The sequence below is a fragment of the Colias eurytheme genome, chromosome 20, assembly GCF_061535395.1.
Source record: "Colias eurytheme isolate Ceu_HAF_F1 chromosome 20, ilColEury1 Martin Lab GWU primary, whole genome shotgun sequence".
NCBI lineage: Eukaryota > Metazoa > Arthropoda > Insecta > Lepidoptera > Pieridae > Colias > Colias eurytheme.
Window position 1 is genome coordinate 2,326,622 of NC_142999.1, and position 13,596 is coordinate 2,340,217.

A 13,596-nucleotide genomic window follows, 5' to 3' on the forward strand; every position below is an offset into this window, starting at 1 on the left:
TTGCTGTAATAGAATAAGTAATGGCCATTGAGTTACTATGCACTACGTATAAGAGTGGCTATTCCAAACAAAAACATTGCGCACGGCCGCGCCACTGTGGTGGGTGAACTTACTGGTGAAAAGTCACTCCTCGGGCTTTGTTTGTAAGAACTGTTAAAATAATATCCAGCACACACGAAGGCATTATGAACAGAGTAGAAACAATTGGTGTAGACGCGGCAAGCGGGGGGCACAGTCCGGCACTCTATTTAGTCTTGTATTTAGTTTGTGACGTTTGCCTCTAACTCGTGTAACGATGTGCTCTCTATCATAGTAACTCAATGGTAATGACTGTCATTTTTTTATTATTAGTTATTGTAAATATAATAATATACCTTTTAATTTGTTTTTCATTAAAGCACTTCACAGTATAAAACAAAGTCGCTTTTTCTGTCCCTATGTCCCTATTTAAAACTACGCAACGGATTTTGATGCGGTTTTTTGTAATAGATAGAGTGAATCAAGAGGAAGGTTTAAGTATATAAGGTTTTAGACAAAGCGGGCGAAGCCGCGGGCGGAAAGCTAGTATAACAATAAATGGCATTATGGCAGTTTGAACAAATAGTCATTTATAATAAGCTATTAGCGATTATTTTATTAACTTAAACTATTTTGTGGTTTTTGATATCATTTTATATTACAAATGTTAAGAATAATACAGAAATAATGATTTTATTAGAAATGTTAATAAATAAATTTCTTGTAAAATTATGTAGATGTGTTTCACCGATTTTAAATGTGATAATATTTGTTGATTAGATAATAATATGTATAATTATAAACAATCGGTCAATTAGAGACTATTTTAAAGGTGTTGGTTCCGCATACGTTTTGCGATAATTGTTATACTTTTCATACTTATCTATACATATAATAAAATCGTAGCGAAGTCAAAACTGTACATTGAATATTTTTTTAAAAGAATACTTGGACCGTGATCTATAATCGATATATCTATATCTATACATATAATAAAATCGTAGCGAAGTCAAAACTGTACATTGAATATTTTTTTAAAAGAATACTTGGACCGTGATCTATAATCGATATAGAAGCCAAAAATATAGTTTTTAGAATTTTTGTCTGTTTGTCTGTTTGTCTGTTTGTCTGTTTGTCTGTATGTATTTCCGGGCTAATCTCAGAAAGTACTGCACGGATTTACTTCAAATTTTGCATGAATATTACTAACAGGTCGGGTCAGGCTATAGGCTACATATTATCAAGCTATCACCTACGGGGGAGGAGCTGTGAACCTTTATTTTTCTTACGTATTCTCTGTGCTACGACCGCGTACAATCTAAAGACTCATGTTTAAATGTTGTTTTTGAGTAAGCCATGCTATTATCTAGCTTTACACTATAAAAACTACGTCATTTATGTAATTTTGGCAGAGAAACAGTTAAATGAATCTTAGTAGTATAAAGACAAATTTGAAACAGCGCCATCTATGAGATTTCATTAAAATCAAATCAATTTACATATTAACGCTTCTTGGAAATTCATAATTTAAATATTATGATGTTGGTGAGGTTGTTTTTTTTTTTATTTATTTATTTTTACCCCATAACTTTTTAACCCATATCTTCCCAGAGTTCATTTCAGGTGCGCTTATATTTCATGTGAATATACTAAATTTTTACGAGTGAGGGTAAATGTTTATTATTTGATGTCAAACAAGACACCATTACGTTTAATCTAATAGTAGATAACAGTGATTGTGTTCATTGGTTACATTTTTAAAAATCTGCGTCTTTTTTTAATTTTCACCATCTTGCATTCCCACAAAATTTAAGTTGTAACTTTTTTAGTTGACTACGGTCAAGTTATGACAAAATAAGAAAATTATGAAATTTTGTTTTTATTTATGACTTTTGCAAGACTATATATTAAAAGCCCCATTTGAGGTGCGTTGGGAAAAGAAGGCCACGGTAGTTGTGGATAAAATTTTATTTGTTAGTAGCTAAAAATAGAATTACAGTTAACCTTTGATTTTTTTTTATTAACACATTCAATGTTCATAAAATTATATCGCCTTTGGAAGACTTTACCTGCTAAAAATTTTAGAACACCACCTGAAAATTGTCGATTTGCGTGAGGATGTAGTGGAAATTAGTAACCTTGCGCGTGGTCAATTGTTGACTAAAGTTAATGTCCACTTAATGTCCAACGTATGGTTCAATCATTGGAAGAATCTTGGGTAATTTTGGAAGATATTTTTCGGGAATGAGAGAAGGGGTAGCCAACCACATATCAAAGTACTACCTACGTTTAAGTACCGAAAAAAATGTTATTTTGAAACGTAAATTTTGCACTCACAACTACTGTACAAGTAATGATTTTTATTCGTACTTTACTGTTATCTGATCATTTTATTATCGTTATGGCTATCGCGCTACAGATCGTACTGGGATCAGAGTACATATTATTATACTCAGCATCCAGCAATTTTCAACTGAAAAGGAAGTTTTTTTGTGATTGGTAGTTGTTTCATTTATTTATTTTAAATAATTTTACTTTTATATTTGCCCATTTGCATTACATTCAGCTTCAATAAAACTTATAAAAATTTAATGTTTATTTTTGTCTAATACAAAAGTTCCTTTTTAGATATAAATAACAAAAACAACTTTTTTATTAAAATTTAGTACCTTGGGAAGATAAATATGTGTTAATAGAACAATACATAAAGGAAATTATGTTACGATTTTATACAAAAACACAGTGTATTTATTAGGCGGCCTTATCACTTAGCAGTGATCTATTCCAGGCAACCGGGGCAAAAGGTAATCATCAGCTCAATAAAATGAATAGTAGGTACGTTGTTATTTATTCTTTAAATTCATAGATTGTAATGTGCGTTTTTTCTGCATAAAAGTTATATCGTAGTTTATTTAGTTTATAATGTGTCAAACTATGATTCAAGTTCCAACATAACCCTCAAAATTTGAACAGAAGATAATTAAAAAAATGAGCCGTTTTAAGTATTATAGAAAAGGTAACTTCGTTGATAATGATCATTTTTTCATCAATTCAATCAAATGTTGTTAGTACAAAATAAACATTGACTGTTAATACTTTTGTTTCGTATTTATCTACAGTATGATTATTTCTTGGTAACTTATTAATATATTTTCATGTCGTATACCTAATCATCATCAATCATCAATCATCATCAAATACATATAATGAAATTGTAGAAAAGTGATGACTGTACAATGAAAATATGTAAAAAAAAAGTAGCAGGTGTTATTATTAAATTGATCCCGAACCCAAAACTGTAGTTAAAAACTTTTTTGTCTTTTTCTCTGTATGTTTGTGCACGCTAATCTCAGAAATGGCTTATCCGATTTAGATGCGGTTTTCACTAATATATTGTGGTAATCTTCATTTAACATTTAGTCTTTATTTCATGTCAATCGGGTCATAAATAAAAAAAATTATCACTAAGTAATCACGGCGAACATTTGCTTAGGCATTCTATAATTGAAAATGAGAATGAGAATGAGCATGAGCATGAGCATGAGCACGAGCACGAGCACGAGCATGAGCACGAGCACGAGCACGAGCACGAGCACGAGCACGAGCACGAGCACGAACACGAGCACGAACACGAACACGAACATGACCATGAACATCAACATAAACGTGAACATGAACATGAACGTGAACGTGAACATGAACATGAACATGAACATGAACATGAACATGAACATAAACACGAATACGAACATGAAAATTATTTTTATTTTTGCCCCACCCTGAGCCCCTGCCCATGGTAGGAGGACAGCTCATTGCCACATCATTTTCGAAAATGAGAATGAGCATGAGCATGAGCATGAGCATGAGCATGAGCAGGAGCACGAGCACGAGCACGAGCACGAGCACGAGCACGAGCACGAGCACGAGCACGAGCACGAGCACGAGCACGAGCACTAGCACGAGCACGAGCACGAGCAAGAGCAACATGAACATGAAAATAATTTTTTATAGTTACCCCAGGTCACGCGCGTATCTAATACGCATACAACCAAATATTCAAAATCAATTACAAAGTGAGAGTGAGAGAGAGTGTTGATGGAGTAGGTACGGCATGAAGAGATAAGAGGCAAGATCGTAACGAACGTACTTCATAAAGAGATTTTAAAAGTTATTTTTGTTTCTGATATAATTGTTAACTCGCGGTAGGAAAATTAATATTCTTTTATATAAGGATAATGCTTTTCTTCTTTTATAAGTTAAACCTAATTTAATTGAAATCCTCCAGTTGTTTACGTCTAAAGTCCACGCGAACGAAGTCGCGGGCATCAGCTAGTTATGTTAATAATTTTCGATATTTACAAACATTAATTAGGGTTCAATGTAAAAAATTCGTAAGTATATGTATGTTGCTATTATTATTATTTTAGGAGGGAGTCTTAATTAATATAAATTGAATTTGTTAAAATAAAGGAATAAGAATATTGATGGAGAGTGTGCACTTTTATTTGAATTGTGATAAAAAATTATCTTGTTTTTGTATAATAATGGTATAAGAGTAAGTTTAAAATTTTTAAATTTAATATTAAACATTATAGATGGTTTATAATACTTAATTGATTTTTTTGGCAGCGGAACCCTAAATATTCAATTAAGATTGTGTAATTTAAAATATATACAATTTTATATATAAACAATGCAGAAGATTATAATATTATCAATGTATAACGAAGTTGCAATACTTATATATCAAATTAAAAGAAAAGGGAATAAAATTAGGTGAGTCAAAAATTATAACTAACTAGCGTCCACCCCGGCTTCGGCTGTGGTAAATGTTAATGTTTTTCCATAAGATCCATCCTCGTACATCAAGGAATATTATAAAAAAAGTATTAACGAAATCGGCTAAGCCGTTCCCGAGTTACGCGCTTACCAACCAATTACCAACACATTAAGCGATTCATTTTTATGATATAGAATGTTTATACTATAATAGGTATTTGAAAACTATAAAAAAAGAAGATTGAAAAATGCGCTAATGCATGTAAAATAACTACATAAAAAAAAACAAATTGTCTATATTATCCGTTGTGCATTTGCAGCTTCCTTTTAATTTGCTTGCAAATCTTGTTTGAAATGTCCATTAATGGACAATCAAAAGGTAAAAGTGTGCTCCTTCCTAATGGAAGGATATTTTATATAAAAAAATATATATTTAAAATGTTAAAAGCGCGTGACCGAAATTTCTAAATAACGCTTTAAAGTAGGTACCTATTAATTATCTTATTATTAAATTATATTCTGATTTTTGTTTGAACGCGCTAATATCAGGGAATTACCAGTCCAATTTTCTAAATTATTTCAGCGCTAGATAGCCCATTTATTATATTATAGAGGAAGGCTATAGTCTATAATATATCATCACGCTAAGACCGACAGGAGCGGAGCACTGTGCAGTGGGTAATACACAGATAGTTTGGTGATAAAATCCTACTAATATGATACACGCGAAAGTGTATGTGTGTAAGTGTGTTGTGAGGATGGATGTATGTGTATGCATGTTTGTTACTTTCACGCAAATACTACTGGACCGAATACAATTAAATTTAGCACACATATAGATAGTAACTTGGATAAACACATAGGATAGGTTTTATCCCGGAAATTCCACGGGAACGGGAACTTTGCGGGTTTTTCTTTGATAACGCGGGCGAAGCCGCGGGCGGAATGCTAGTACACTATAGTGTTATAAATGACGGTGTGCGCACGCGTCTAGACAGATATGAATCAACAATAACAATCTTTATTTGATTAATAAATACATTATGAAGTGTTTAGATTATTTGTATGTTCACAAAGTTAGTGTTGATATCGGCGTAGAGTAAATAACATTGTGATTTGTGATATTAAAACTTTGTAAACTAGAAAAATAATAATTCTATTATTTCGGCGTGGAGCAAATTTGTAAGTAGAGTTGAGAATTAAATTGTTGTTCTGCTGTTCGATAGTCTATCATAAAATGCAATCTTCAGACTGATTACTTTTATAAATAATTATTTTAATTGATTATTGATAATGTAAAGTTTGAGATATTTTTTATAAATAAATAAATAAATAACTACATATTATAAATCATATTTTATTATTCCACTTTATTATAAGAAGGTACAGTTATTACACAGAGTTATTGTACAGAGTTTTTTGCTGGATTTTCCCGTACTTACCGATTACTAGATATGTCTATGTCGTGGCCATATCGTAGAGTTGCTCATTTCATGAAATGGCCAATTTAGTTTGGCCAGATCGTTAAATCGTCAACGTTTCACGATTTGGTCATCCACATTTGGCCAGTTTTTTTTTAGATTTTGAGTCCCTTTATACGGACAGATTTGATTCAAACTTTGTATACTTATCAAGAAACGGTCACAATACTTTAATGGTATAAAACATGAGTAGTTACCGATTTTTTTTTTAATTTTTTGAAGTGAAACTTCATTAAGCGCGTTGAGAGTAAAATTTCAAGTTCATGTCATGGCAATACCGTCATGTCATGGAGTAAGGTGACGATTTTGGTATCTTTGAATCTCACCAAAGAAGTTTCACTTCTGACACGTGTGCTCGGCATACACGCTCGTTTTTTTAACTAAGTAAATTGTAGTATCTATATGATTATTGAACTCTACAGGACATGCATCTTCTACTTTTACTAATAACCACATTAGTGGCGGTCACTGAAGGCTACAAAATCTTGGTGGTGTATCCTTTTCCATCCAGGAGTCATTCCATCTTGGGGGATGGTGTGGTGGACGCTCTGGCTAAGGCTGGACATCAGGTATAACTTTTTAACACGGTTTTATCTATAAGTTTCACCTATGTTTGTGTGTGGCCGACGCCTTAGACACACAAGGACAGATTTAATTCAAACTTTGTACACATGACGATACTAAAATTTAAAAAATAAGGGTTTTTTTTAACAATATTTATTTATTTTATAGTGTATTGAGTAATATAATTGATATGTTTGGCGTTTTAATAAAAAAAAATGTGCGTGTACTCACGTAAGAAGTGAAACATCTTTATTTTTCAAACTTTACATAAATACGTCGAGTCACGCGTGGTAGGGATACTAAAAAGATGGCGCGTAATGGAAAAATGTCACGCGTAACGAAAAAATGTTACACTAAATTTTTTTCCAACCCCGATAAAGAAGTTTCACTTCAAAAAAATAATTGATAATTAAATAGATTATCCTTTTTACAGTGTAATATACCTAAGATAATATAACTTATCAAATTAATTAATTATTGTTGTTGTTTACGTAAAACATATGATTGGAATTTTCAAACGTCATGTTTTTTTACTGTAGCTTAGTGTCTGTATCCTTCGTTTGTAAATATAAATGCAGATAAAAAGACATTAAAATACATTATGTAAATGGGTCTGCATGATGTAAGATTAAAATATGTTGCAATCATGAGTAATAGAATCTATAACCGCAAAGGGTCTCAGTGCACAATGCAACGAACTTCATAATATTTACTTGTACCTTACCTACTATGTTAATAAAGTTAACCGCCTCCTTGGAACAGTGGTTGAAGCGTGAGCGTAGAACCGAGGGGTCCTGGGTTCGATTCACGAAGAAAAAAAATGTCTCGGTCTGGTAGGACACAGAAGATAATGATGACTGATTACTTACTTGTTCCCAAAGAAAATCGATCAGTGAATCAGATGTATGCATTTTCCCGAGTGGTGTCATGCTAAGAAAGTACAAAATAAAAGAGTCAATTTTTTATTACATTAGTTATTTAAAGTCAAAATAGTAGTCGTAATCTATAGCAAAACTATTTATTTCAGATTACCTATATTACTGCTTTTCCAAAAGCCAAAACTGCACCTAATGTAAGAGAAATAGATGTTAGCGCCAATGAAGTTTTATTCCCAGGTACAGTGATACTTTAAATTCATTTTTATTTTTCATTTATGTATTGAAGCTTTAACAATTGTTGTGCAAGAGTAATTTTATGAAATTTTGATTCATAATTTTAATTATTATTCTTCTTTTAATATCTAGTATAGGTAGTAAAATAATTTGGAAAATCCAAAAGTGCACGCCTCATAATTTTTTTTTTAATAAATATTTATTAATTATTATTTTTGTTTATTTAATAACAATTAAACCACATCGAATCAGACCCTGAAAAATGAAAGGGTTCTATTCCTGAGCATACTCAAGCGTAAGAGAAAAAAAAAGACTCGATTAGTAAAGTATTTCGGTCGCTATCGTGTTAACAAGAAAAAGGATCCGCACATACAGACACACGGACGTCCAAGACAGAACTTTTTTAAACTGTTTTTTAACTAGTTTAAATAACAAAAATGACATCAAAAATATCATGAACGTTAAAAATAGTGTTTTTTCTTAATATGTGTGTGTATGTATTATCTTACAAGTGCAATGTATGATACATAAAGACATTTTAAGTTTGAAAAATCAGATGTTTTGCGCGAAGCGACAGTAGTACCCACCTCAACGCTTCGCTTATGAGGCGTGCAAAAATCTTTTATATTCAGAAAAAAATCATTTGAGAAAATTCTCAAAAAGACATGCAGACTACAATTGCAATGAAAATATGGTTAATATGTAGTATAATTAAACCGACTACTCACAAACACAAACATTCTATGGTATCTATCCCACGACTTCCACAGTATGGCCCATGTTGAATTAAATAAATTACAAAATAGTAAATGTTAATGTGTAATGCAAATATTGTGTAATGACGATTCGAAAGTGCTTCTAAAAGAAGTCTAATTGAATAAATAAATGTTTGAGTTTGAGTTTGAAATAAATTTAAACACGTCAATCCTGCTAATATTTTAACAATGTATTTTAATACTTTTCCCTCACAGACAGTACGCGCGATCACTTGGAGCATCTCCTGAACAATACTAAGTCAAATGTGGATGTGTCGAATATTGTTACAACAATGTCGCAATTATTCGTACATACTATGGAAAATGAAAGGGTCAAAAAGCTTATAAATGATCCCAATGAGCAATTTGATGTTGTTCTCATAGAATGGTTGTTTTACGAAATGTATGCTGGGTAAGATTGATCAATTGGCCTTTGTACTTTCTCTAAAACAGATTTTAGGGAGTCAGATATTGGATCAATTTAAGACTACAACTAAAAATTACAGTGTGTATCTATTTCTATGAATTCATTAATGTTGTTACTAATAGTAGAGATTATGAAGACCTAAAATGAAATGCTTTAGTCCCCAAAATAAATCCAGGTCAAAATTATAATGACAGTTGTATTTGTTAATTTTTTTCAGTCTATCAGCAGTATTCAACTGTCCTTTCATCTGGGTTTCCTCTGTTGACCCTCACTGGAGGATTTTAGCTTTAGTTGACGATCTTGCAAATGCTGCTTACACTCCAGATGTATTATCCGATATTCTACCTCCCTTTACCTTCATGCAGCGAGCCAAGGAGCTGGGATTGCAAATCTTTGGACTAGGTCTACAATACTTGTGAGTTTTAAGTTTATATTTTTGAAAGATAAATAAGTGGTATTGCTATATGTTTCAAAGACAGAATAAGAAAAGGAGCACATTTTATTGACGTTGAGCACATTGAACATTTTTGCAGCCTCCTTCATCCAACTCAACAAAAAGACTACGACGAAATCTTCGTACCGGTTATTCAGAAGCGTGGTCTCCCAGTTCCCCCAGCACTGGATATATTATACAATGCTTCTTTAGTACTGAGTAATTCCCACGTTTCAGTCGGAAAGGCTATAAGGCTACCTCAAAACTTTATACCAGTTGGCGGGTATCACATTGGTCATGAAGTCAAGCCTTTGCCAGAGGTAAATAATGATAATTTCTAATAAAATGCTTTAACAATTACTCTTTATTTAAAAATATTATTCTTTCTTTCTTTCAATTATATTATTGCATTAACAGCAAAGATTTCTTCAAAAAAGTAATGCATTTAATTCACGTTCATATGCATTCTAAGTCGTTTTACATTTCTCACTATTTATAGGATTTGAAGAAACTACTAGACAATTCAAAGAACGGCTTAATTTACTTCAGTTTGGGCAGCAACATAAAGAGTAGATTTTTACCGGAGCAAATGAAACAGAGTCTTTTGAAAATGTTTGGTGGCTTAAAGCAGACAGTTTTATGGAAGTTTGAAGAAGAGCTCCCAGGCGCTCCTTCCAATGTTCATATTGTCCAATGGGCACCACAACACAGCATACTAGGTAAGGTTCTTGGTTCCTTTGGAGGTTATTGGTTCCTTTTTCTAAAAGGATTAAGAAAAATTAATTTTATAATAATCTTGTAAAAGTACAACTTTTCATGATTTGATGACATCCATTTTTCCTTTTCGTGATGATTTGGATATATTTAACCTTTAACTTTCAGCTCATCCAAACTGTGTCATATTTTTGTCTCACGGAGGTTTACTGTCAACAACTGAAGCTATCCACTTTGGAAAACCCATCATCGCAGTACCTGTATTCGCTGATCAGTTCACTAATGCTAAGAGAGCAGTGCAAAAAGGTTTCGGTATATACGTAGATATGACATATCATGTGGCTGATGTCATTAAAGTTGCTATCCAGGAGATGCTCAGTAATCCTAGGTGAGTCTGTCCAAGTGTACTACTAAGATTAAAATACGAAAACATATTATATATTATTATCTTAACCATCTCATAATTGCATCCATTTTTCCATCCATCCATTTTTCTGGAAAAATTTACTGTAATGATTTTGTTTTTATTATTCGAGACAGAGACACATCCTGCATATGAAATATCATAATCGAAAAGCTTTAAAAATAAAATTTACTGGTATAATCTGACTGCAGCTAGTTTTGCACGCACGCCATGCTAAAATATACTTAGAATTGTGGTCTATATTTACTTTGAGTCGTGTATCTATCTCTACTCTGCTTTCGATATTTATTTCGGTGTATGTTTCCAGATATGGCTTAAAAGCCAAGGAGCTTTCTACTGTATACCATCACAGACCAGTGACTCCTGACAAGGAGGTTGTCCATTGGGTAGAACACGTGGTGTTGACCGGTGGTGCATCCCACTTGAGGTCACCAGCACTTTTAGTACCGTGGTACCAGAAACTATACCTGGATCTCCTTGCTGTTATAGCTATCGTGATTTATGCTATTATATACGCTGTTAAAAAGATTATATCACTCATTAGGAAAAATAGAACTAAATCAAAGAGTAAAACACAGTGATAAAGCAGGTAATAAGACTGGTAATGATGTATTATAAGCTATTGTAAATAAAATGATTTATTTTTAGACTGTTTTTAATTAACCATTCCTACTCTTAATATATGTATTATTATATTGTTAATACAATACTACTACGAATGACTAGGAATAAGTACAGTCAAAATATGTACCTATAACACATATTTTTGTTCATTTAAAGATTATGAATAATAAATCTTCCATCGAAAGCTTAAGAAAAAAAACTATCGCATTTTTTTACTTTATCAAGCTTCTTATATTTTACTTAAGTTTCAAGAAAGACATGCATAATTCCGTTCCAGGTTTAAAACTCTTTCAAGGTCTATGTCAAGTCTCAAAAGATCTTTGTTCGAAGAATTATTAAAATCGGCTTAGTGGTTTAATTAGTATAAACACACGGACAGACAGAGTTACTTTCGCATTTATAATATACTAGCTGCGCTTCACGGTTTTACCCGCGTGGCTCCGCTCCTGTTGGTCTTAGCGTAATGGTAGCCTAATAAATGGGCTATATCTCTAACACCCAAATAATTTTTCAAATCGGACAGTTTCAGCTTCATAATATTAAGTAGTAGTAGCTATTAGTTGGAGCTAATATTATTTACTAGCGGTCCGCCCCGGCTTCGCCCGTGGTACATATTTACGTTTTCTCTACATAAAAACCATCCTCGTACTTCAAGGAATATAATAAAAAAAGAATTATCGAAATCGGTTCAGCCGTTCTCGAGTTATGCGCTTACCAACACATTTTGCGATTCATTTTTATATTATACAGGGTGTCCCACTATTGGTATACTAAGCGCGAAGGGACTTGTAGTTTTGAATACACTGATCACGTAAAAAATACTCAAACAACAAAATTACGTCAAAAATTTTGTGCTAAATTTTACCTGAAAATCCATGTTTTCTTCTCTAGCTTCGCGCAGCCGGCATATACCGCTTCTCTAATGTGAGCATTTTGTCTATGAAAACATCATCTAAAAACGATAGCTCACATGCTGGTGGCAAAGTTGGGCGGGTTACTTGTTATGGGTATACACATAGAGTTTTAAGAATTCATCTATTTGAAAAAAAAAATGCGTCAGGAATTTTATAAGTATTTTTTACGTACTCAGCGTATGCAAAACTATAACCTCCTTTGAGCTTAGTATACCAACAGTGGGACACCCTGTATAAGACTAGCGGTCCGCCCCGGCTTCGCCCGTGGTACATAGGTATTTACGTTTTCTCTACATAAGAACCATCCTCGTACTTCAAGGAATATAATAAAAAAAGAATTATCGAAATCGGTTCAGACGTTCTTGAGTTATGCGCTTACCAACACATTTTGCGATTCATTTTTATATATAAGAAGATTATAGGTACAATTTAGTTTAATCTAGTTATAAGTAATAGCTACGTGCCATTGTATCCGTAGTTTTTTATCAGATAAGATTATGTTTGGTTCAATAAATGCTAGTCAGATAGTAATAAATAGTATATGAATGATATAAAATAATGTGAATCGACTAATAATACTAATCTAGTGTATCCTACTTATATTGTAAATGCGAAAGTTTGTGAGGATGTTTATATGTGTGTTTGTTACTCTTTCACGCAAATACTACTAAACCGATTACAATGAAATTTAGCACACATATAGAGGGTAACTTGGATTAACACAAAGGGTAGGTTTTATCCCGGAAATCTCACGGGAACGGGAACTATGCGGGATTTCTTTGAAAACGCGGGCGAAGCCGCCGGCGGAATGCTAGTATTATTATTGGTATATAGGTAATTATTATTGGTGGCAAATAAATTCACATTTCACTAATAATTCCCACATATCAGTTAAGGCTGCAGTTATTATTTCAAATACCAAATAATAATCTTCTTAAATATTTATATGGTTCTTCTAATGATAAAATCGCGCTGAACGAACGGGTTTCGGGTTTACAAGAATAAAAAGCATCATTGGTTAAATACAATGTTTATTTGTATCTAATAGAAACATTTCATAAACAAATTGAATCCCTTACATACAAAAACGCTTAGCAAAAACGTAAATAATTATTTTGAAGTGAAAACTTCTTTAGCGGCGTTGAGCACTTTTTCTGTAATGGGTATAAAATCTTAAACTCGCGGATGGATATCAAACATGCTCAACGTTAATAATCAATTTTTCACTTCTGCCGGCACTCCCAGAGTGCAACCCGTCTTTTTTTTTCGTGACTATACATCTATACTAATATTATAAAGAGGAAAAGTTTGTAAGTATGTAAGTATGTATGTATGTATGGTTTTCACGCAA

At 32.6% G+C, this 13,596-nt stretch overlaps 1 protein-coding gene across 1 annotated transcript; it reads left to right on the forward strand.

The window, feature by feature from the left end:
• The first annotated feature begins 5,862 nt into the window (after nt 1–5,862).
• Nucleotides 5,863–11,354, forward strand: LOC149899514 (UDP-glucosyltransferase 2-like). The gene is made up of 9 exons (XM_090113586.1): nt 5,863–5,979; nt 6,701–6,847; nt 7,870–7,957; nt 8,926–9,121; nt 9,354–9,551; nt 9,670–9,889; nt 10,069–10,288; nt 10,452–10,671; nt 11,015–11,354. The coding sequence occupies exons 2-9, from the start codon at nt 6,704–6,706 to the stop codon at nt 11,286–11,288; spliced, it is 1,560 nt and encodes a 519-aa protein (XP_089969712.1). The 5' UTR covers nt 5,863–5,979; nt 6,701–6,703; the 3' UTR covers nt 11,289–11,354.
• The last annotated feature ends 2,242 nt before the right edge of the window (nt 11,355–13,596 follow it).

Bases quoted from the DNA above. Each gene is read 5' to 3' on its own strand.
- LOC149899514 (XM_090113586.1), top strand. From the start codon at position 6,704: ATGCATCTTCTACTTTTACTAATAACCACATTAGTGGCGGTCACTGAA. The intron at 6,848-7,869 runs GTATAACTTTTT...TATTTATTTCAG, and splicing joins TGGCTAAGGCTGGACATCAG to ATTACCTATATTACTGCTTT. The intron at 9,552-9,669 runs GTGAGTTTTAAG...ACATTTTTGCAG, and splicing joins GGACTAGGTCTACAATACTT to CCTCCTTCATCCAACTCAAC.